Here is a 25235-nt window from a genome sequence, read left to right as displayed (position 1 = left end):
GGGCCCCACAGAGGGCTGAGTCCTCCTCCAGGTGCTCCAATGCCAGGCAGAAGGCACTGCTCATGGCTGTGACCTTGGTGGGCCGTCCCTGCTCCAGGCCCCTTGCTGGGCAGGTGAACGAGAAGAGAGAGCCAGGCATCCAGAAGGGGGATCTCCTGAGGTGGGAAGGTGGGTCAGGTGCTGGTGAGCCAGAAGAGGGCCGGGGAGCGACCCGCTGGGCTCCAGGGGCTGAGCCAGCAGGCGGCGTGACCTGCAAGCAAATCTGGGGACGAGGTGGGAAAAGCCAGAGTTGAGCCTGAGGAGCCGGACGGACACTGCAGGAGCAGGTGCAGGCTTGGACGAGCGGGGCCAGCGGACAAGGGAGCTCTGACATCTGACGGGTCAGGGGCTGGGGGACCCCGGGAATGGCTCTCACTTGAGGCGCTGCCTTCGTGACAACCCCTCTCAACTGAGAAGGGAGGTCATCCTGTAGGGTCACTGGTACCCGCCCTCAAGTCTCCTTGGAGTCCCTGCCATGGTCCCTGAAAGCCTCGACCCCACAGGACTCCCCGTGGCTCCCACTTACCCTGCTGAGGGCCTGGTGTGAGGTGGGTGCAGGCAAAGAGCACAAGGCCCAGAAGAAAGGGAAAGGACCTCGTGCTATTGGGGGAGGGCCTCCTGGGGCGTGGGCGGCCCCCTCCCTTTCTGCTCCAGCTCCGTGTCTGGCCTCACCAAGGCCCCGGACCTCAATCCTTGACCAGAAAGATCAATCACAATGCAGGTCTGGTTAATCTGACAAAGGCTACCACCCGCCTGGCTAAGGCCACGGGACGTGCTGGTGGCGGGAGCGGCTTCGGGGAGCACAAGCCAGATGGTAGGTGGAGAAAACAGGAGCAGCCCAAGACGTGGAAGAAGGAAGAAAGACCAGACCAGGATTCTGACCCTGACCTTGACGGAGCCGCAGGAGCAGGGGTGGCCACCTACACGTTGTGCTCACTCGGAGGAGGCAGCTGGCTCCTGCACCCAGCCTCTGCTGTGGCCAAGGCACTGCAAGGTTTTTGCAAATATTCTCCGAGGGGAGCCGTGTGGGTCTGAACGCTGAGAAGTGTAAGCAAAGGCAGAGAAGGACCTGTGGGGTCTGAGGGGTGGTGACAGTGACAACTTGGGGCTTATCTCTGAGAGAAAAGCACCTGCCCCTGGGATGGGATCACGGCACAAAGAGAACACGGGGCGTCCAGGGCACACGGGGTCCATCTGAACGACCGCCCAGGAGGGAGGAGGAAGCCGTCTACACGGCCTCACCTGCCCACACCACCAATGCACAAACCCCCAAACGTGCACTCGAGGAGTCACGTGTCTGAATCCCGGCCTGGGGATACACTGAAGTGCACGCTGGAAAGCCTGGCGCTCATGTGAAACAGGTGAACAACCCGCCGTGATGTGCAACGCCCCCTCCCCACGCTTCTCTGGAGAAAAGAGAGCGGCACACGCGTATCACTGAGGGGTCCGCACAAACCCAAGCGTAGGCCGAGGCAGGACAGCAGACGGACCTCCCCGTGGAGCACGGAGGTCGTGGGCAGGGCAGGAGCGCGGGGCCCAGCAGGCCGCTCCCGCTGTCCCCAGGAAGGAATCCAGAAATAGAAGGAAAGTCACTATTTCCAGATCAGCTTTGTGGCAGCTGCTGCCTGAGGCCAGGAGAGGCTGGGAGGACAGCCTGACGAGGCCACGCAGCGCGCCAGTGAGGCTTTTCAGAGAAGACCCCTGAACGCACTCCGGCGGGAAAGGTGTAAGACGTTCCTGGTCGGAACATTTTTGGCTCCACCTCGATGCGTCTTACACACGAACGTGCTCTTGGTATAAATGCTCGTTTCAGAGGAAGGAAAAGGATTTGGGAGAAAGCTTGGAAACTGAATGCAGAAGAATCCTATTGCAAAACACCCACATTCAACCAACAGAAACGCACCTTCTTTTCCCAGGGGGGCTGGCGAGGCCTGGGCTTTCGCTCTGCCTCAGGGTGGCCTGGCCCACCACACGCGACGAATCCGGGGAACTGGCCCACTGTCCATACAGCAGGGAGTCTGATGACTGGCGTTTCTTTGGAGGGGACTGGTGGGCCCTACTGGCCATGAGCATGAAGCACTCGAGTGTGGTTGAGCCCGGCGTACTTTCTCTGCTCCGCTGGGGTGATGCTGACAGCTTTGGGGGACCCTGGAAGCCAGAGTCTGGGTTCAATTTTTCTAAGATGCCTCCTTCTGGATACGGGACTTCCACACTTGATCTCTCTGGAGGTGCTCCGATACGTAAAGGCGCCTGGGTCTGCTTCGGTGATTTCTGGCAATACTCTCGATGAAGCTTGTCAAATTTTTCTTTTATTTCACTGTAACGATCCCTTCCGCAGCTTAGAGGCAGTACCCTTGCTACTGAGCTAGTTCTGCCGGGGGATAGTGACTTTCCAAGTATCCCAAGATTGTTTCCTTGAGAAAGAAGGTCCAGCGTCTGCTCAGAGCGGCTGAGACTCTGCGCGGAGCTGGTCTCTGGAAGCGAGGGAGGGGAGCTCCTCCTCTGCAGGCGTCTCCCTGCTCCAATAGCTCCTTCACCCAGGTCCTCAAAAGCCTCATTTGACCTCTTGGCTTCAGCTCTGCCGAAAAGCCCGCTGAGCCTGCGGGTTTCTAAGCCCTGGGGGCCGCGAGGGCTTGCTGGGCCACCCCTGTACATGGCCACAGCCAAGGGTCCCGGGGGGGCAGTCAGGCAGGGCTGCTTCCCGGGGCTGGGGCAATATTCCTGATGAAGCTTATCAAATTTGATTTCAATTTCCCTGTAACGATTCCCTCCCTTGCCTGGCAGTACTCCTGGTCTGGAAAGGACTTTTACAGGAGAAATTAACCATTTTAATGCCATGAATCTATTTTCCTGATCAAGACAACGCACTGCCCTGGCATCTCCGTAAGTCATCGAAGAACTCCTCTGGGACATTGAACTCCTTAGCCCCTTAAACTCCCTCCAACTTGGATCTAATTTGCAGACCTTGAGTTTGTTTACTTTAGGAAAAGCTTTTTCCATTTTTAAATCTGCTTTCTGGCCAGAAGCATCTAGTATGTTCTCACAATCTCTTAACACTTCCCTATTCTTCCCTGGCTCAGAACAGGGAGGGAGTCTGTCCTGGGGATCCCTCCGAGAGGGCCCGGCTCCCCGGCAACGCGTCCTGTTCATTCTGCTCTTACACTTGTGCCTCCGCCTGGAGTTCCAGCTGTGAGCGATGAACGAGGTTTTGGTGGAGATGATGCACGACGGCTTTGTGCTCAGCAGCCGGCTCATGGAGTGCAGCATGCCTGCGTACAGGTCGCTGATCGTCACGTCACAGATGTTGTCGGCCTCAAGGGGTGGGCTGCTTGAGAAGCTGCTCCCCCCGGCCCCGTGTAGCCAGAGACTGTCGCTTCTAGGCACCAGGGCCAGATCTGCCGAGCAGGGGCATGAAGGATCACACTCTCTGGGACATGAAGCTGGCTCAGCTGGGTCGCCAGGACTCTCTCCAGACACGTCACAGCACCCTGGAGGAAAACATACACAAAGTGATGATCTGCAGAGACCACGCAAATAAAGGAGGGTGGATCATGACCATGACGCTGTTTTTAAGCAATACAAAAACCAAGACAGAAAGTCCAGGAGAATGTGGGAATAGATTCTTCTCAGAGCTTTCTTTCTAGCTACCAAACTTAAACCCAAACTTCCCTAGAGGGGCCTTCCTTCCCCAGGTGATGGTTTACACACTGGATGCCTTTTCAAAGTCTCACTAGAAACAAAACAGTGACACTGTTTACCTGCGGGGCTGGGGAAGCAGGGGAAGGCACAGGGCTCCCGAGACAGATCTTCATGCAGACTTAACTTTCACATCATGTTAAATCTGTTATGTATTTAAGAAATAATATTAAGGGACGCCTGGGTGGCTCAGTGGTTGAGCGTCTGCCTTCATCTCAGGTCATGATCCTGGGGTCCTGGGATCGAGTCTCACATCGGGCTCCCCACAGGGAGCCTCCTTCTCCCCCTGCCTGTGTCTCTGCCTCTGTGTCTCTCATGAATAAAAAAATAAAACCTTAAAAAAAAAAAAAAGAAAGAAAGAAAGAAAATTAAACCAAAGATAAGGAGAACCCTAAAAGCAAAAAACAGACGCAGAAAGGACCCAGGTGCATATCAAATAAATAACGGAAAGAGGAAAAAGAATCCAAATGACTTTGAACACAATATTCTGAACGCGTAACCTCAGAGGGATACGGTCTGAGGATCAAAGAGCTGCTTGGAACTCCGGAACCTTCCTTAGCAGGTTGTCGGCAAGTGGTGTCAGGGGCCGTGACTCCAAACGGCTCCACGCTGCACGACCAACCAGATGAACACAGGGTTTTGGTGCTGGGGATCAGCGGGGCTGGAGCCGGGGTGAGGGGATGAAGTGCTCAAAACTGACGGGTTTTGAGCACTTCAAATATATATGCAACAACACCAACAGGTGCACATGGGAGGAATGGCAGGACCAGAAAAATGTGGCTTTGCAGCAGGATTCAGGTGGGAGTTGTGGCCTGACGCCCAAACCATGGGATGTGAGGATTGTGGGGACCCAAGTGATCTCAAGGGGGCACCCAGACAACTCTGGGGGAGGGAGAAACCTGGGGGATCCTTCCTTGGCTAAGTGCCCAGGCTTATGCATCTCCAACAACGGGACAGAGAGACGGGATGTCCTCGGAGAACACATCATCACCTATGTAGTATTTGTGCCAAAAATGTTTAACCCGAACTTAACCTTGAGAATGTCCAGAGAAGTCCAAACTGAGGGACATTCTGGAAAATTATCAGTGGACAGGACTATTCAGGGAAGTCGTGATAGGAAAGGTGCCGACGGTGACAGCACACACGGCCCAGGGGCCTCCTGGCGTGTGCCGGGCCTACCGCGGCTGTGGGGGCTCCCTGTTCTTAGGAGACCAGCAGCACATATGTGAGTGCAGGTCGGTGCACATCGTGTGTGAGCATGGGTGCAGCACGGATACGCAAATGCCACATAATGTGGATTGTTACGTGTCAGCAAAGGAGGTTCACTGTGGGAGTCCTGTGTTTCTGGAAAATCAAAAAGTTTCACAGCAGCAATTAGCATGCTGGAATCCCAGAGGAAAAAAAGCAGTTCATTGGTTAAATATGAATAATTTGCTGTCTCTAACAGTTTATGTCCATGAAACATGAACGAGAGCAAAAGGGTGCCCAGTGTTAAGGGCGCTGCTCTGAGGGGCGCCGTGGCTCTGAACGAGGGACACAGTTCATGCAAAAGTTCTATGTCACACTCACCATGGGCAGGTGTGGCAGGTAAGGCTGACGAAGGGATCAGCGTCACATGGGCGTCCTCTCCATCTCCATCAGTGCGCTGAAATCAAAGCACAGGGTTCTAACATAATCACCACGTGGAGGCGCCCTAAGATGCCCCCCATGGCCAGTGCCGTGCGGGGAGGGATGGTGTGAGGAGCCACTCCTCGCCAACCACAGGCTGTGCATCTGAGCGCGGCCGCAGAGGTGACAAGCATGACTGCACTCACAGTGGCCACGGCCTCCAGCGGTGGTGGGAAGAAGTGTCTTAGGACAATCAGGGAGCTTGGTCGACGTGGTCCCCAGGGGGCCCCCAGGGAACCACTGCCACCACGCACCTGCCAGGACGCCCCCGCTGCCCTGGGATAAAGGGAAGGCCTTTTCCAGTACATTCGCCAAGTCAGTGGTCCTCAGACACAGCCTCCTCACTGGTCAGCAGCACAGTGAGAAAAAGTCTATGTTCCTGTGAGGTTTGCTGCCTTTGAGATAAATTACTCATCCCACGACACGTGCCTCCTAGTTATTTGGTATGAAAACGTCCTTTATCAGACTTTATCAGAACTTAGAAAATAGAGCTGGTGTTCTTGCTCTTTGTCAGGCCAAGCTCTGACAGACGGCTGCAGTGGAGTGTGGCGGGCATCCACGCTGCGAGGGCCCAGCGGGGCTGCCCACACCTCACACCAGGTGCAGTGGGGACCCTGCTGCCAGTGCCAGCCCCGGTCACACCAGAGCAGCAGGGGGTGGGAGCCGTCACTCCCCCGTCACTGCCCCCAAGGGGGGGCGGGGCCCTCTACATTTCTGTGAGCTGCCCCAGAACAGTGGGCCATGAGGGCGCACCCCACGAGCTTCCCTGATCGCCGCTGCCCCGGAGGACCCAGAGCGCTTCCTCAAGAACGGAAGTCTGCAAGGCCACGAATGAAATGGGTTAAAAACTTGCTCGCAAGGCTCCTTACAGGCTCCATGAAGAGTAAACAAGCTCCATGGAGAGTGAACAAAAAAAAAACCTGATTAGTGGACCTTGATGTGTCTTAGGGATTCGATTATATGAAGATACATCCCGGGAAGCACGTTACCTCTGACCAGCCTTCGTCCTGCAGCAGTATATCCACTTGGGTCAAGTATTTCCTCCTTAACTCATTTTTCAAAGGGCTCCAAGGCGCTGCAGGCTGATAGAAAAGACAATCAGTATTCTTAAGAGCTCTGGGGTCTGGATGTGCTCTTGGATTCTAGAACAAACCAGCAAGTTGGTTCATCACGCATCAGTAAATGAAGTTCCACAGATGGCACCGCAAAGTGGTCCAGGCCCTCTGAAAAGCCACCTGACCCAGAAATGGAACTTTAGATAACGTACCCAGTGGCAACAATCCCCAAGAAAGTAAAAAAAAAAAAAAAAAAAAAGATCAAAAACAAAAAAGAAAAGAAAAAAAGAAAATAATTGAAAACAATCTGAATGTTCTTAGGTGAGTCCAGGGCTCAACTATTAGAGTTAGCCTCCATCAGTATGTTTCTAAGACAAGATGCTCAGCAGTTTGGCTCGGGAGGCAGGAGGCACCAGCTCTCCGTGCCCTCCCCCGCCCGCCGCCCACCGCACCAGGTACCTGGGGTCTTGACCTTTGTTCTGCAGCTGAGTGGGAGGCAGGTGGGGGATCTCTCTCTCTCTCTCTCACAGACACAGACACACACACACAAACACACACACACGTGGTTCAGGATGCTCCTTATTGCTGGGGCCACCTCTGTGTCCTACTTCAGAAGGCACCCCCTCCAATCCTCCAGGGTCACTACCTTATTCTAGTTAGACACTAGAAGTCACACATTGGGTAAATGGGCCAACTCTGCACAAAAAGAGCAATTTTAGAGAAAAACCTCACACTGGCTATCGTAGTGTCTGATTTGGGCCAGGAAAGGCGCCCGCTAGACGAAGTTCTGTATTCCGATGGAGGGAAGGTGAGATCAGATCCTGACAGGTGGGGAGGACAGGTGGTTTCTGGGACCACGGGGGCATTCTGGGAGGCAGAGCAGTGGCCTGATTACAGGACCTCACATGGGCCCACATGGGCTTCCAAGGGCTGAGCTGGAAATATTTCCCAGAAACAACCTCCTCCTGACATTGCCTGTCCGGACAAAGACCAACGTAGAACCTAACTTTCAGTACGGTGTGCTCGGTCAAGGGTAAGGGCACACTGCAAATTGTGACTGTTCCATCCCAACATGTATGCATGTTCAGGAAATTGGGCTTGGACTGGAGGCAGTAATGGCTGTTGCACGCTAGACAGGAGGAGGACCAGAGACGTGAGGGGCGCTATTAGCCAAAGAGCGAGCCTCCAAAGAGGACAAGACAGACATTGGAAATGAGGATGTGCGTTTGCACCCCGATCTCCAGCTCGGTTCCTTCATTCCAACAGGCAGGGCTTACCATGAAGGACCCAGCAATCACATCTTCCTGATAGAAAGACGCATCATCATTGTTGTTTGAATCTAAAAGCGAAAAAAGGAAATCTCAGTGAGAATTTTAAAGAAAGCTAGCATTTTCCTCTTAAGGATACTTTTTGCACCACTAGAGTATGTTCTAGAGTTCTCCCTTTAACTAGGACATAGCCATCTGTTGGTCTGATTACTAGTAATGCAACAAACTCATCAGAACGGGACTATGCCTCAAGTGGTGGAAACCAGAGAAGCAGGTTGATTGATTAGATTTTATTTATTTATTCATGAAAGACACAGAGAGAGAGGCAAAGACAGGAGAAGCAGGGTCCATGCAAGGAGCCCGATATGGGACTTGATCCCGGCACCCTGGGATCACGCCCCAAGCCGACAGCAGATGCTCAACCACTGAGCCACCCAGGCATCCCTATTTATTTATTTTTAAAATTTTATTTATTCATTTGAGAGAGAGGGGACAAGCAGGGGAAGGGCAGAGGGAAAGGGAGAAGCAGGCTCCCCGGCGAGCAGGGAGCCCAATGTGGGACTTGATCCCAGGACCCTGAGATCATGACCTGAGCTGAAGGCAGACGCTTAACCAACTGAGCCACCCAGGTGCCCCCGGAGAAGCACTGTGTCCCCTTGAGCTCCTTCAACGGCTCTGATACCAGGAGCTGAGTCGCTACCACCACAGACCTATCCTGTGATGATGTAAAGTTCCCACCTGTTGCCTGGTAGGCCAACCGCTGGCCACAGGCTGGTGAACACTTGGAATGTGGCTTGTGAGGCTGGGGAACTTAATTTTTAATTTTCAATTAATTTGAACAGCCACAGTGACTAGTGCCCCCATGCACTGATGGCGGGGATCAGCAGGTTCCCCCAGAACAGGCTGGGTAGAGGTCTGGGCAGTGAGACTGGCCTGAGGCAGGAGGGGAGGCCCCTCCGAGAACAAGGAAGAGGGAAAGAAGACATCGCACGGAAGTCAGCAGTTCAAACACCGCCCTGTGGGGGCAAATCTGAAGTCTTGTGAAATTCCTGAGATTAATTTTTTTTTAAAGGGGGGGGCAATAAGTTAAGAAACTAATTAATGGGAGAGTGTGTGTCTGTTATTCAGGAATGTCTGAGTGCTGTTCAGGTGTCAAGTACCATGGGGGTAAAGGAGCAAGACGGCTGTTTTGGGGAGCACAGAAGGAAGTGGCAGGCACTTTAAGATGCTCTCGCTTTTAATATAGCTTCGGGGAGAAGTCAGAGTGGGGGGATCTGGGATTTAAATGCTGGGACTGGGATGCAAGCCCCCACCCCCGACCCCGCAGCCTGGCTCAGGGACACTCACCCGCTCCCAGGCCTTGTGCGCAGGACACGGGAAGCCTCGGGCGTTGGGCGCTGGCTCCCTCGGGGCTGCCGCCACTCCGGCTGACCCACTCCACCAGGGAGTCCTCAAAATCAGGAAGTGGATAAAGACAGGCCCGATTCAGTCACGACACACTCCAAGGCCACTGTGCAGTACCAACCCTACAATCCTTCCTTTAGGGTCTGAGAGAACAGGGTTTCACAGGCTTCTCTCCTAGCACTTTCCCGCATAACGGGCCCCGAGGCGGGTGCAGAGGTTCCCCTCAGGGGGAACAGCTTTCTTCCTCTGGCTGTGGCCTGGGCTGCTCCTCCCAGAGCCCCTCGGATGAGGGGCAGAGCAGGGGAAGCAGAAGCAAGGGCGGGAATGCAGGGGCCAGACCCTGGCCCAGGGGGGCGACAACACAAACCAAAAGGCCACAGGCCAGCCTTGGCACTAGGTCCGCAAGTAGAACCCAGAAATCTGAGAGGCGCCTGGGGGACTTTCTGTGACCCTGTGCAGGAGGAAGTCAGTTCTCAGGGGCAGTCAGCCCTCGTGATGGGACACACCCCGCGGGGGTGGCGGGAGGGCCGTGTTCCGCTCTCCACACCAGGCCTGTACCCCTGGCCTCGCTGACAATCCTGATGAATGCCCTCAATGGGTTCTCATTAGTGCAACTTGAATATTCGAGACACCAGGTTGGCCAAAGGATCTAAGGAACCGTGTCACCTTGTAGGGACAGGAATGAGAACACGGTGAGGCCTGTCCCTTCAGGGATGATCCCTGGGTGTCACCTCAGGATCAGGGGAATTTGTGCCTGTCTGTGAACACCAGGAGGTAGAGGAACCTTGCCTTGGGAATGTCGCCCCCTTTGGCTCAGGTAAGGAGGGACTGGGTCACCTAGGACAACACACAGGAGGGACCTGTGGAGTCTGCAGGGCTGCTCCGTGGGCTGCTGTGTCTGGAAGTGAGGGGGAACTTGATTTGAGAATTGTGGGGAGGCGGCCCATGGGGGATGACCCCTGATGACCAGAAGCTCTGGGGGCTTCAAAGAGAATCCGGGCCTTGTGTCAGGACCAAACTGACAGGTCGACACATCCACAGCCCACTGTGGCTGACGGCCTCCTACAGCCTCCAGGCAGGCATCTCAGGGGTGTGTGTGTTGGGGGGGTGGGGTGTGGGCAGCAGACTATCTGGGTGTCTGGGAAAAGAAGGCAGATTCGGGCACAGTCACTCATAGTAACTTCCGGGGACTGCAGACATCTGAGTGGTCAGCACAGGTGGCGCCCAGTTTCCTAATCCTAGGAGCTTAAAATTCTATAGACCCCAGGCAGGGACGCTCCTACATTTTAAGCAAAAACCTTAAATAAATGTCCAAATGGAAGCACCTTGCTACCTGGGCCATTCAAGCACCAGTCTGATCGGTGGGCATCATTACTACACGAAATTTAGGATGCAAATCCTTTGACCTAATAATCCTACCTCCTGGCACCTATTAATAAGGCGTAGTATCAGCAATGGGAAGAGACAAGGATGGTCCTCTGAGGAGTATCTGTAACAGGTGTCTTATAAATAAGGTTTCACAGGAACACAGCCATGCCTGCCCGTTTACATAGGGCATACGGCAGCCTTCCCCTCACAATACAGAGCAGAGCAGCTGTGACCACATGGCCCCCAAAGCCTGAGATACTTATCACCTGGCCCTTCACCTGAAGTGTGCCGATCTTGATTAATAAGAAAGGAAGGGGCAAACAGCTAACTATCTACAAGAGCTGTTTTTTTAAAAAGGTAATTGAATTATACAGTGGATGATGAAAAAGAAAGGTTCACAATGTGTATGTGAACACGTATGTGGAAAAAAAGAGGGTAAAAAAACACGTGTATTATAAACAGGAATTACATTATACTAAAATATCATTAGTGACGAAGGAAGTCGGGTTGATTAATAGTTACGTGTATTTCTAAGATTTCTACAACTAAATGCATTATGTGTGTGATGAGACTAATCGGGAAGAAATTTTATTTCAGAATTGCTGTTAAAAAAAAAAAAGGCTTGGGGAATTCTAACCCTGATGTTTTCATTCTGGGGTACTGGATTCCTGGCTGGGAAGCAGTAAGGGAATACCGGACATCCTTGCAAAAATTACTGCAGCAACACTGTGGGTCTCCCAGGGGGAAGGCAAGCTGTACTGGCTCCTCCTGTGAACATACAAGGCCACCTCGCCAGTGTCCATGGCCAGATTCGGGAAAAACCACCCTTGGCTTTTGGAAGGTAGCTTAGGCGGGGAGAGAAGTGCGTGACCCAGAACCCTCTTCCTAATCTCTTCCCCTAGCAGAAGAGAAAAGAGGCAGGTTTCTTTCCTCAGTGAAACTGGGTTGGGTCTTTCCTGTAAGAATCCAACAAAGTAAGCTCCTGCTGGGGCAGGGGTGGGTTTCTCCTGCTGGCCAGCCCTGCAAGGGTGGGGGGAGGCACCCTGTTGTCAAGAGCCCCTCAGTCCACAGCAGAGGAAACAGGGTCAGCTCCTCCTGGTACCTGACAAGCCAGAGATCAGCCCCCCCCCCCCCCCACCGGGGACCTCGAAAGGCTCCTGGTGCAGCCACAGCTGACCCACACCTTAATTCACATCCATATGCGTGCACGGCAGTGCGTGTGAGAGGTATGATTTGACGTTAAGTACCTGGATTTGTCCTTTGTTTGTCTCCTTTACCAGTCCTCCTCCCCAAATTCTCAATCCTTCAGAAAAGACATAAAATAAAAATTACCACCTAAGTAATCATGACTGTGAAATTTCCCTCCAATCTGCATTCAAAGAGAACCAGAGATGGGCAGAAGAAAAAAAAAAAAAAAAGGTGTAACACTGAAAGCAAGTCACCTTGTGAGATATTCTGTTGTTTTTCATCTTTGTGAGGTTGAAGTTTTTTTTTTTTTTTTTTTTTGAAATTAAGGTTGGACAAAAATCTGTTATTAATGAAACTTTCCTACCTCGTAGGCAGGAGTTCATTCAATTCTATCGTTAAGCCAGAGTCAAACGGGAACAAGGAACATACAACTGCCGAGTACCGTCCTCACAGTATGTAACTGGAGAGCAATCTACGTACTACATATAGCCCGGGAGCACTTTTTGAGGGCAATCTCTCTACCGCATACCCCGCACAGGGAGTGCTTTCTGAGGACAATCTGTACGTACGGAGCAAGGCCTAAGCACGGGGGTGAACACTGAGATGTGGGCGTCCCGCCACTTACTAGCTAGCAGAACCTGGGCAAGAATGCTTAGTCCCTCCCTAAACCTCCACTTGCCCCCAGGTAAATTCAAAGTGAGTAAGAAGGGATCCCTGGGTTGAGATGGTTGCTAACACGATACCAGCAGCAAGCGTTGACAGGGTGCTTGCAGTGTTCCAGGCTCTAAACACTTTGCATGTACACTGTATTTAGTATTGACAGCTCACGTTTATGGACCGTGTAGAGTACTCCTAACTCCCTAGGGTGTAGGCACTCACCAAGTTCATGCGCAGATGGAGACACAGAGGCAAGAAGTAGGTTAAGTAACCAAGCCCAGGCTGCTCAGCTAAGTGGTGGGGCCAGGCTGCGAACCCAGGGGAGTGGCTCTCTGTGCTCCTGACCACTAAGCCATGTGGCCTTTCCGGGACAGAGTGACGCTGAGCCAATGTGCTAAGTCCAGTCAAGGCTTTGCCAGTTTGGCTGAGCGACATGGGGCTAGTTCCTGAACCTCTTGCTATAAAACAACGACCCTAAGAACAGTACCTGCTTCAACGGGTTGTTGAGAATCAAACACATGAGATTCTCAGAAGCACAGGACACACGGTTAGCTGTCAACACAGGTGAACAACTGTTCGTTACTCCCCAACGGTCTTCCTAATAATCAGTGTGGGAGTGTCAGCTACATGCTACACCCTATGGTCAACAATTCCTGCCACAAGTGGGGGTGGCTCAGTTAATACTCCAAGTCAAATGGGTCAAATGGAAGTCACTGGACGCATTTACTAGGGCCGGGCCCTGTTCCAAGAGCTCCACAAGCACATTCATGCAACTTAAAACATCCCCGTCAAGCAGATGGTATCATCTTCCCGTTTGACAGCCGAAGAAAGGCCGCCACCCCTGCACTGTTAAGGCAACCAGCCCATGACTGGACACGTGGCCAGGCGGGGGCATTTCCAGCCAGCAGGCATCTATGCACCTGCGGAATTCTGTTTTAGTAAGTAATTCTGCCGGAAAGAAGTAATTTAAGTCATTTCTAGGTTCAAGGAACTAGTCAGATTTTAGTTCCTTACTAGGAGAACCAAGTTTACTTTCCTAAGAGAGCAAGGAGAGCACTGCAGACTCTGGAAAGGTGCTACTCTGTTCACATTGTAAATATGCAGGAGGAGGGGAGGACTCCTTACCCTGGGGTGTCTCATAGGTCAGCGTGGACATCTGCACCAGCGGGGCATCCTCGAAGGGCTGGTTGTACTGCGGGAGAGAAAGGGGCATCCCTCAGGTTCGAGGGGCCGCCGGAGGAGCCCCCGACTGGCCTCCTTCCCTCTCGCCCACCAACCACCTCCCCCCAGCACCCCCAGGCCGGCCTCCTCCTCTCCACTCCTGTCTGCCCCCCATTCCGCCCCTCCGCCCCCCTCCTTACCCGAGCCCTCCAAGCTCCCCCTGCCCCTTCCGCCCCCCTAGGCCCACATCCTCCTCTCCACTCCTGTCTCCCCCCACCCCTTCTGCCCCTCCGCCTCCCTTCTTACCCCAGCCCCCCAATCTCCCCCTGCCCCTCCGCCCTTCTTACCCCAGTCCCCCAACCTCCCCCTGCCCCCTCCGCCCCCTTCTTACCCCAGTCCCCCAACCTCCCCCTGCCCCCTCCTTACCCCACTCCCCCAATCTCCCCCTGCCCCTCCGCCCCCTCCTTACCCCACTCCCCCAATCTCCCCCTGCCCCTCCGCCCCCTTCTTACCCCACTCCCCCAACCTCCCCCTGCCCCCTCCGCCCCCCTCCTTACCCCACTCCCCCAACCTCCCCCTGCCCCCTCCGCCCCCCTCCTTACCCCACTCCCCAACCTCCCCCTGCCCCCTCCGCCCCTCCTTACCCCACTCCCCCAACCTCCCCCTGCCCCCTCCGCCCCCCTCCTTACCCCACTCCCCCAATCTCCCCCTGCCCCTCCGCCCCCTTCTTACCCCAGTCCCCCAACCTCCCCCTGCCCCCTCCGCCCCCTCCTTACCCCACTCCCCCAATCTCCCCCTGCCCCTCCGCCCCCTCCTTACCCCACTCCCCCAATCTCCCCCTGCCCCTCCGCCCCCTCCTTACCCCACTCCCCCAATCTCCCCCTGCCCCTCCGCCCCCTCCTTACCCCACTCCCCCAACCTCCCCCTGCCCCCTCCGCCCCCTCCTTACCCCACTCCCCCAACCTCCCCCTGCCCCCTCCGCCCCCCTCCTTACCCCACTCCCCCAACCTCCCCCTGCCCCCTCCGCCCCCCTCCTTACCCCAGCCCCCCCAGGCCCGCGTCCTCCTCTCCACTCCCGTCCCCCCTTCCCCTTCCGCCCCGCCGCCCCCGCGCTCGGGCTCCCCCAACGTCCTGGCGCCCCGCCGCCCCTCCTCCACTGGGCCGGGTGGGGGGGGCCCACCTTCTCTATCAGCCGCTGCATGTGCCTCTGGAAGCGGCAGCGGCTGTCCCGGAGCTGCCACAGCAGCCTGTCCTCCCCGCGGAGCTGGCCCTCCATGGCCCGCCGACACCCGCCGCCCACTGCAGCAGGAAGCGGGACCGAGGCTCCTCCCGCGCCCCCGGTTCAAATAGCGACTCCCGCCCCCTCTGCCTGCCTTCCGGCTGCCTATTGGCTGGTGCAGAGAGGCCGGGCGCTGATTGGGCCTTTCAAACGCGTTTGCGCATCTTTCTTCCGGCCAATCCGCTGCCGAGTTTTCGGCCCCGCCCCGCCCGCGCAGGGGCGAAAAGGAGGGGGTGGGGTCCGCCACTGCGCCTGCGCCGGATGCAGGCTGTGCTGGCGCTGCAGGTGCAGGGTCCTTTTTTTTTTTTTTTTTTTTTTTTTTTTTTTTTTTTACCATTAAGGAAATATTTATTTCTATACTTATACAGTAGCAATATGATTTAAATATATACACGGACAGGAGAGGGGATTTTAGAGTTTTCTATATGTATATCATATCATCTGCAAGTATTAACAGTTCGCTTCTTCCTTTTTTTTTTTTTCGCTTCTTCCTTTTTTAATTGAATAGCTTTTATTTCATTTTTGTTAATAATTGTCATGGCTAAAAAAATAATAATTGTCATGGCTAGGACTTCCAATAGTGTGTTGAATAAAAGTGGTGAGGGTGAACATTCTTGTGTTGTTCCTGGTCTTTTAGAGGAAAAGCTTTTCATATTCTAAAAGATAAAAGGTATAGGGTGATATCTCATTGTGGTATACAGTTGCACAAAAATACACATAGCTTCATGAATAGCAGGATTATTTTTTCTCTTTTTTTTTGGTGAGCATTTTGTAATTAGTATGTCTATTACAATAGCATGAATAAGACACAATACAGATGCTCAAATGAATTACACAGCAACCTGCCATGGACAGGATTTCTGCCTAGAAGACATGCAATATATATATTTTAAAATGTAAATTTCAGTTATACGATTTACATATAAAAATTATATATAATTTTACATATGTGTACACACAAAGTGAGCCTCCCTAAATATCTAGTTACCACCCATCACCCTACAATTTATCCCTTCACCTCTTTCTCCTATTGTCTAACTCCCTTAACCTCTGGTAAGCACCAATCCAATCTCCATATCTATGAGTTTGTTTTTGTTTTATTTGTTTGCTTGTTTTATTATTTTTAGATCCCACATGAGTTAAATCATATTTATTTATTTTTCTCCTTCCAATTTATCTTACTTAGTATAATACCCCATTTGCTGTCACAAATGGCAAGATTTCATCCTTTTATGGCTAAGTAGTATTCCATTGTGGATACATATCTTATTTTTTATCCATTCATCATTTTATGGACATTTAGCTTGTTTCCACATTTTGTGTATTGTAGATAATGCTGGGTGAATACCCCTATGTTCTTTTTGTTGGAAGTAAATGTTTTCATATTCTTTTTTTTTAATAAATTAATTTTTATTGGTGTTCAATTTACCAACATACAGAATAACACCCAGTGCTCATCCCGTCAAGTGTCCCCGTCAGTGCCCGTCACCCACTCACCCCCACCCCCGCCCTCCTCCCCTTCCACCACCCCCAGCTCGTTTCCCAGAGTTAGGAGTCTTTATGTTCTGTCTCCCTTTCTGATATTTCCTACCCATTTCTTCTCCCTTCCCTTCTATTCCCTTTCACTATTATTTATATTCCCCAAATAAATGAGACCATATAATGTTTGTCCTTCTCCGATTGACTTACTTCACTCAGCATAATACCCTCCAGTTCCATCCACGTTGAAGCAAATGGTGGGTATTTGTCGTTTCTAATGGCTGAGGAATATTCCATTGTATACATAGACCACATCTTCTTTATCCATTCATCTTTCCATGGACACCGAGGCTCCTTCCACAGTTTGGCTATTGTGGACATGGCTGCTAGAAACATCGGGGTGCAGGTGTCCCAGCGTTTCATTGCATCTGAATCGTTGGGGTAAATCCCTAACAGTGCAATTGCTGGGTCGTAGGGCAGGTCTATTTTTAACTCTTTGAGGAACCTCCACACAGTTTTCCAGAGTGGCTGCACCAGTTCACATTCCCACCAACAGTGCAAGAGGGTTCCCTTTTCTCCGCATCCTCTCCAAAACCTCTCCATTTGTGGTTTCCTGCCTTGTTAATTTTCCCCATTCTCACTGGTGTGAGGTGGGATCTCATTGTGGTTTTGATTTGTATTTCCCTGATGGCAAGTGATGCGGAGCATTTTCTCATGTGCATGTTGGCCATGTCTGTGTCTTCCTCTGTGAGATTTCTCTTCATGTCTTTTGCCCATTTCAGGATTGGATTGTTTGTTTCTTTGCTGTTGAGTTTAATAAGTTCTTTATAGATCTTGGAAACTAGCCCTGCATCTGACAGGTCATTTGCAAATATCTTCTCCCATTCTGTAGGTTGTCTTGTAGTTTTGTTGACTGTATCCTTTGCTGTGCAAAAGCTTCTTATCTTGATAAAGTCCCAATAGTTCATTTTTGCTTTTGTTTCTTTTGCCTTTGTGGATGTATCTTGCAAGAAGTTGCTGTGGCCAAGTTCAAAAAGGGTGTTGCCTGTGTTCTCCTCTAGGATTTTGATGGAATCTTGTCTCACATTTAGATCTTTCATCCATTTTGAGTTTATTTTTGTGTCTGGTGCAAGAGAGTGGTCTAGTTTCATTCTTTGGTGCAGGGTCTTCTAAACAGAATCCCGAACTAGGGGTGGTGGAGGGGGAGGAGGGCGGGGGGTGGGGGGTGAATGGGTGACGGGCACTGAGGGGGACACTTGACGGGATGAGCACTGGGTGTTATTCTGTATGTTGGTAAATTGAACACCAATAAAAATTAATTTATTAAAAAAAATAAAAATAAACAGAATCCTGCGAAATACGGATGATTCTTAGTTGTGCACTTGAGATGTCTGGGTGGTTGCGGGGCGGGGAAGGGGGGTGGCCCCCCGGGGCGTGCGCACTTAGGACCCCGGGAATCCAAGAGGACACCACCAGATTACCGTTACAGAAGGAGGAAAGCGAACGTATATTTAAGAAATACTGTAAATGTGGCAGGATCCTGGAAAATAATATTTTTATTAACCTTCTGGTGCACTTTTTTTTTTCCGCACCTTTTTTCTTACATAGTTTTTGAGTGCTTACTTAAAGACTGGAGGTGTCTATACTTAATTCTGGACAAAATCAACTTTATTATTTTTTTTAAAAGATTTTATTTATTCATGAGAGACACAGAGAGGCAGAGGGAGAAGCAGGCTCCCTGCAGGACTCAATCCCAGGCCCCAGGGGTCACGCCCTGAGCCAAAGGCAGATGATCAACCACTGAGCCACCCAGGTGCCCCTGGACAAAGTCAACTTTAAAGCAAAGACTAATAAGAGACAAAGAAATGTGTTAAATGAGATAAGGAAGTCAATCTAATAAGACGATGTAACATGTAAATATGTATGCACACAACATAGCACCTAAATCCATAAAGCAAATATTAACAGGCCTGAAGAGAGAAATAGCAGTACAGTAATAGTAGGGGACTTTAGTATTCCACTTACATCAACGGAGATATATCATCCAGACACAAATCAATAAGGAAACATCACCCTTACGTGATATGTTAGATCAGATGGATTTGGGTATATATGGAGCCTTTCATCCAAAAGCAACAACACACATTCTTCTCAAGGGCACGTGGAACATTCACCAGGACAGACTGTGTGTTAGGCCACAAAACAAGTCTTAATGAATTAAAGAAGATTGAAATTATCAACCATCTTTTCTGGCCATTGAAACTAAAAATCAATCACACGAAGAATGCTATAAAATGTCATAACTTTGAGCACTATTAGGTCCCTTAGATGGGGCTCTTCACATCCTCTCAGCCTGTACCCCAATCCTCTTAGGCCATCAGGAAGAAATTAAGGGAGAAGTAGCGGGTGAGAACTTTGGGGCGCATGGAGTGTAAGTGTCCAGGAAATGTATTGTGATGGGCAGAGTGTGCTGGATGGATCTGCCTTCAAGACGCTCCAGCTGCTGGCAGGGCTATCTGCAGGTGCTGTCAGGGGTTACCTCTCGGTTGCAGGGGAGCCCCTTGCCCATGGTGTGCAGCCTGCGGGTGGCCCTAATTCACTGACAAATCTGGGTGGGAATAGGAGGGCTGGGCCACTTTACTCCAAAGGGGGACAGCTCTGATGGTTCATTCCAGCTCCTGAACTCTCTCTGGAACGAGTGGAGAAACCCGTCCTGTTTTGATTCTTTCCCTCCCTTCCACAGGGGTCAAGCTGAAAGGTACTTCCCAGCAGACACCCTACCTTGCACAATAACTCAGTCTGATCTCTGGAGGACCCAACCTGTAACAAGGGTCTCGCTGCAAGTGGCCACTGAATCTACACGTTTAATTTCTTGCTTTTGGAATTTTTGCAGATAGGCTGTTTTCTTCCTCCCCCTCCCTTGGGAGTGTTCAGTTTGCTGTTCCTTCAATTCTGTGTTTCCACACAAGTTAGTTTCAAACATTTAACTCACCACGTTTAGAGATTTGAGACTTCAAAATTGGCCTCTCCTAGGGCATGGGGCCCACTCCTAGGTTCCAGGGCTAATCACCCTCATTTCACTGATTGCCCAAGGATCTGCCTCCACCCCAGGGATTCATGGACAGCTTCAGGGGAACAATTTCTCAATCTCAAGTGCATTTCTTTAATTGAAATTCCCAAAACACACCCACTTTGGCCAATCCCCTGCGAACCAGCCAAAGCCAGTGCATTGGCTCTTGTCCTTCTGGCCAGCTGGTATCCCAGTCCTCTTTGACTGAATTTTAACCATCCCATGGCCCAAAGTGGTGGCCCAGCAAAGGAAGGAGCCCTACAAGGTGCTTCTTATTTGACCCCGTTCCCTATAAACAACCTGCCCCTATGTAGCGGTCTAAACATGTGACTTCAGTACCCCAGAGCTGCAAACTCCTCTTGCACTGCTCCCATGTAACAGGGGAGGATCACAAGTCAGTTCTTTCCCTGGCAGCAGAATTGGTTAGGTGCAGCATCTAGGGTCTCACAGGGTTTCCATAGCAACAGAGATGAAGGCCTGCTCAGCCCTGCCTTAGGATCTCCACCTCCGGTTGCACCTGCACAGCTCCCTCTGCTGGCCTGGCCAGAATTTTCAACCCTCTAGTGTTACTTAAAAGTATGAGCATAGGAAATAATTCTCACTGGAATTTTTTTTATGACTGCTCTCATAAAGTGTGCCTAAATTTTACCAAAATTTTACATAATAGATGGGTATTTGTTCTGCAGAGTTTCCATGTATATAATTCTGTGTTGGAAAGGTGAGGAAACGTCACCACCATTTGTGGTTGGAGAAGCATAGTTTTGGGCTGGTCCCACAGTTGACATAGCAACTGCCACACAACAGTGAAAACGTCCATCCGAGATGAATTATCAACCACAAACATTAAAGCCCCATCCGTTAGGCTGCCAAGAAAAGGGTACATTCTCTTCCGTGGGTCTGGAACTGATGGTAAGAGACTGTAGGGACTGACAAGTTGGCTTTCCAAAAGTATCAAAGGGTTTTTATTCTTTGACTTAATGAGCCCACTTTTTGAAATCTTTTTTAAGTAGTTAAGGATGTCGTCAAAGGTTTAGCTGTAGGACCTTTAGTGAGGCATTGTTTAGAAAGTCCAATCCTAGAAGTGTGATTGGATAAATGGTCTTGGATGTGCAGTGTGCTCCAGTCACAACAATTTTGAGAAACTATATGTTGGCATCTGAAATGCATGTGACATTTTTAGTATAAAAGGTTATAGGCCTATTATAGGTCTGCAATTAAAATATACATTGTATGTTTAAAAAATTTGACTAGATATGTATCAAAATGTTTCCACTGCTATTTCTGGATGATGATATTATGGATTATTTTTAATATTAGTTTTCCTTAGCTGCATTTTCTAGAACAAACAAGTCTTCTGCAATTATGAGTGTGCACGTAACAGAAAATACAGCAGCTTCAATCCTATGTTTTTACCTTGGCTCTACAAAATTAGAGACCACTTATCCAAACTAGACATGCAAGGCATCAAGCATTCTAAAACTGCTGTCAAACAGCTGGACAATGTTTTATCATAATGATACCTCACCTCCCAGCTTTTGCCCAGAAATTTTTTTTTTTTCCTAGGAAAAGTAGGGCTCCATCTCTCTTTGGTGATGTTCCCACCTCAGCTTCATGTGGTGGGAAATTGCTTTTTATTCTTCACCTTAGGCTTTTTGCAATACAAGTACACTTTTAGGGTCATGATTAATGTGTTTTAATGGACTGCCCATTTTAAAAATCAATGAAACAAATTTATATTAAAAATAGAAAGCAATTAGATTTGGATGACCTATTTTTAATCAACCCCATTATTTATGGACCTGAAAACTCTGAGGACATCTTTCTCTGAAGCATTCAAGGATCAGCTCTTCTGCTATTCTGTATGAATAGTTTGAGAACAGAAGGCACCAGGTTAATTGATAATTTGCTAGATACTTTAAAAAAAATGACTTACCTTAGAAGTGTCCCAGGATTACCTCTCCTCTTTGACAAGTCATTGCAGTTCTATCTTTCCTCCCAGGGTCAACTGTGGTCTGTTTGAAAGGAGCAGAAGACACTCTGTTCTGGGTTTTGTGAAGTTTTGGTACATCCAGACCTTACTTAAAGTTAACTTTTACTCTCATAGTGTTAGCTCTTCTCTCAACTACCTTTATCTTTTTATATTCAACTACCGTCGCCATTCTTGTAAAGTTATTTCTTGCAGGAGGTAAGAATTTCTGTCTTTTTCATTTACCACAATGATTTCTTAACATGGTTATAAAATGTACAGAATGTGGGCTTTTTAGGAATTCTCACTTCTCACCTGTTTTCTCATCTTCTGTATTTTGGATGTCTTGCTTATATCCCAGGTTTTTTTTTTTCTTCTCCTATTGCTGAGTGGGTTGTGTATTTTGGAACTCTTTACAAATTTTTCCGAATTCTATTGTTCTGTAAGTATTTGACGAAAGCAATAAAAACTCCCTTTTCTGTATCTACTCCTTTCCATGCCCATGAGTGGTGTTTTTACCACACATTGAATTTATTATGAAAATGTTATGTTCTTCATTTTTTAGTCATTCCCTCTGAAATTGATGATATAATCTGCTAGTGTTCAGAGGAGAAACTATGGAAACCAATGTCTCCTTTATCTGGAATATTCTTTAGTTTGCAGTGAGTGTCCTTGAGCCTGATTGTCTACCTCTGGAGGACCTGTGAATTCCTCATACCCTGAAGGTATCGACACAAAATGAACAAACCTTTTAGAATCTCTAAAAGTAGGAAAGAGAGTTTTATTTGAGGCCAAGTTAGGACAGCTGCCCAGGGAAACACGCTCTTCACCAGGAAGAAAGTGTTCCAAGAGAATGAACAGTTTTTATAGTGCTATATACTTTTTACATCTTGTAAAATTGCAAAAGATTATAGATTAACACTTAGGAATCAGCAGTTTTATTCTCAAGGAATGCAGGGAGTGGGAACATTGATCCATATCTCAAGGACAGGACGGGTTTTCCTTAAGGCTACTTATTCACAAAGCAGGTTTACAAGGCACAAATCAGCCTTGTATTGAACAAAGTGTATCTACAGTCATGTTGACTTGGAAAGGAATCTAAAACGACTTCCCTTTTATATCAGCCCTTTAGAGAGTTTTCCTGTTATCATTATTTGAAAAATTTTAGTCAGTTTTGATTAGGTATAATTTATAGATAGTAGCATTTATTGATTCAGTGTAGGGTCTATGAGTTTTGACAAATACAGTCAGGCAATAGCCCCCATGGCCAAGACATAGAAGAGTTTCATCAAACCCCCAAATTCCCTTCTGCTTCTGTTGTCAAACCCTTACCCACCCCCAGACCTGGGCCACCACCTTAGGATTACCGATTTCAAGTGTAATTCTGTTATGGTCAGAGAATCCCCCTTGGTGTGATTACTGTTCTTTTAAATCTGTTGAGGATTTTTTTTTTTTATGGTCCAAGATAGGGTCAATCTTGGTGACTGCACAACTTGAAAAGAATATATATCCTGCTCTTGTCATATGTCAATTAAGTCGAGTGTGATTGTGTTATTCAGGTCCTTCATACCCTTACTGATTTTCTGTCTACTTACCTTTATCAATTATGGAGAGGAGAATTTTGAATTTTTCAACTGAAATTGTGGATTTGTTTCTTAATTCAGTTCTATCAGTGTTCACTCCGTGTATTTTGAAACTCTGCTGCTAACTACGTTTAGGATGGTTATGTCTTTTTAGTGCACTGTCAGTTTACCCTTTTATAATGTTCCTCTTTATATGTGGCACATTCTTGCCCTGAAATCTAACTTGTCTGTTCTTGATATAACCATTCCATCTTAGTTTTAATTACTGTTTGAATGGTGTATCTGTTGTGCCCAAGATTGCGAATCCGAGAAACCACCAAGGAGCCGACACCGATGCAAGTGCACAAGGGTTTATTTACAAGCTCGAGCCTGGGTCCAAGTATACCCGACACAGTGGAGCAGGGACTTGGACCCCGAAGTGGGTTACAGCTGGGTTTTTTATAGGCTGGCCTAGGGGATTTTCAGAAGGGGTGGAGGAATTTCTCAAGTTCTGTTTACGTTCTGATGTGGGGCTTTCAAGGGCATTGAGCTCTGTTCTCATTTTAATATGGGACTTTCTACCACGGGTGTGGGTGGGCTCTGTTGTCTTTCTGATATGGGATTCCCTGCCGAGGACATTCTGCAGTTTTTCCTGTAAAGTTCAGCTCTTATTCACAGGGGCCTAAGATGGCTGTACTTGTGCTAATGCTAAACTTGAGGTGGAACGGCCTTGATTTTTCTCGGCCTCCACAATATCCTTTTCCATTCATTTTATTTTAATTTATGTCTTTATGTTTAAAATAGACTTCTTATAGACAGCCTATAGTAGGGTATTGCATTAAAGAAATTCAATCTTGGGCATCCCTGGGTGGCTCAGCGGTTTGGCGCCTGCCTTTGGCCCAGGGCGCGATCCTGCTTCTCCCTCTGCCTGTGTCTCTGCCTTTCTCTCTCTCTCTCTATGTCTATCATAAATAAATAAATAAATAAATAAATAAATAAATAAATAAATAAATCTTAAAAAAAAGAAATTCAATCTGGTATCTCTGCTTATTATTTAGTTAGTGTAGATCATGTACATTTTGCTTAATTATCGATATGGTTGGAATGCAATCTGCTTGAATCCTGCATGTTTTCTCTTGTCCCACCTTCTTTTTGTTCTTGTTTCCTCTAACTGAGCTTACTTTCAGATTAATTATTTTCTATGATTCCATCTTATCTCTCAGTTATTGACTTAAACGTGTTTAAATGGTTGTCCTATGGTTTAAAACTTAATTTTTGATTTCTCAGTCTACCTTCGAATGATATCATATTACTTCAAATATAGTGTAAGAGCCTTGAAACAGTATAACTCCAATTCCTATATCCCTTCCTTTGTGCTATTCTTATCACACATTTTACTTTTACACATTATAAATCCTGTAACACATTGTTTCTATTTTTGCTTCAGATAGTTATTTTTTAGAGTAAATGAGAATATGCAATTTTTTACATGTACTCTCATTTTTACCATTTCTGGATATCTTCATTTTTTTAAATAAAAAATCTGTTATCATTGTCCTTCTTTCTAAAGAATTTTCCTTAACATTTCTTTTAATATGACCGCTGGCAATAACAGTTCTTGGCATTAAAAAGTATTTTTTTTTCTTGGCTTTTTTTTTTTTTGTCTGAAAAGCTCTTCATTTGGTCTTCAGTGTGAAAAGTAATTTTTTAAAAGTTTTACTTATTTATTCATGAGAGACACACACAGAGAGAGGCAGAGACATAGGCAGAGGGAGAAGCAGGCTCCCTGAGGGGAGCCTAATGTGAGACTTGATCCCAGGACTCCAGGACCATTACCTACGCCAAAGGCAGATGCTCAACCCCTGAGCCACCCCAGGTGTCCCTGAAAAATAATTTTGTAAAAGATTTTATTTATTTATTCATGAAAGACACACACACACACACAGAGAGGCAGAGACACAGGCAGAGAGAAAAGCAGGCTCCATGCCGGAAGCCTGATGTGGGACTTGATCCCGGGACTCCAGGATCACGCCCTTGGCCAAAGGTAGGTGCTAAACCACTAAGCCACCCAGGCATCCCCTGAAAAATAATTTTGATGGTGTCTCTAGCATAGTGTTGCAGGGGTGGAGGACTCTGGGCCAGACTGCCTAGTTCAGAGCTTGCCTCTGTCACTTCCTAGTTGTGTGATCTTGGTAAAGTATCTACCTTTTTGGTGCTTCTGCTTTCTCATCTGGGGATAGGTAAAGCATCCTCTTCCTGGGGTTCTGATGAAGATTGCAGTTCTACTACACAGTGAGTGGGCCTTAAGCCTTTGTTTAGTAAATTAATTCTTTAATAGCTGCGGAGGATGGCACAGCTTGCATGTATCACCCTTT

General features: G+C 48.8%; 1 protein-coding gene across 1 annotated transcript in view; it reads right to left on the bottom strand.

Annotated features, from left to right (window-relative positions):
- The window catches only part of HJURP (Holliday junction recognition protein), a 43821-nt gene that overhangs the window by 840 nt on the left and 17746 nt on the right, over positions 1-25235 (bottom strand). Inside the window, exons 3-10 of the mRNA XM_055345793.1 lie at positions 14685-14803; positions 13469-13535; positions 11746-11801; positions 9074-9176; positions 7736-7797; positions 6393-6485; positions 5305-5380; positions 1943-3527 (exon numbers count right to left, since the gene is read on the bottom strand). Coding sequence (XP_055201768.1) covers positions 1943-3527; positions 5305-5380; positions 6393-6485; positions 7736-7797; positions 9074-9176; positions 11746-11801; positions 13469-13535; positions 14685-14803 — 2161 coding nt within the window. The remainder of the gene's footprint in view (positions 1-1942; positions 3528-5304; positions 5381-6392; positions 6486-7735; positions 7798-9073; positions 9177-11745; positions 11802-13468; positions 13536-14684; positions 14804-25235) is intronic.

This window comes from Nyctereutes procyonoides, unplaced genomic scaffold (assembly GCF_905146905.1).
Source record: "Nyctereutes procyonoides isolate TBG_1078 unplaced genomic scaffold, NYPRO_anot_genome, whole genome shotgun sequence".
NCBI lineage: Eukaryota > Metazoa > Chordata > Mammalia > Carnivora > Canidae > Nyctereutes > Nyctereutes procyonoides.
This window is presented reverse-complemented; position numbering and strand designations above follow the sequence as displayed.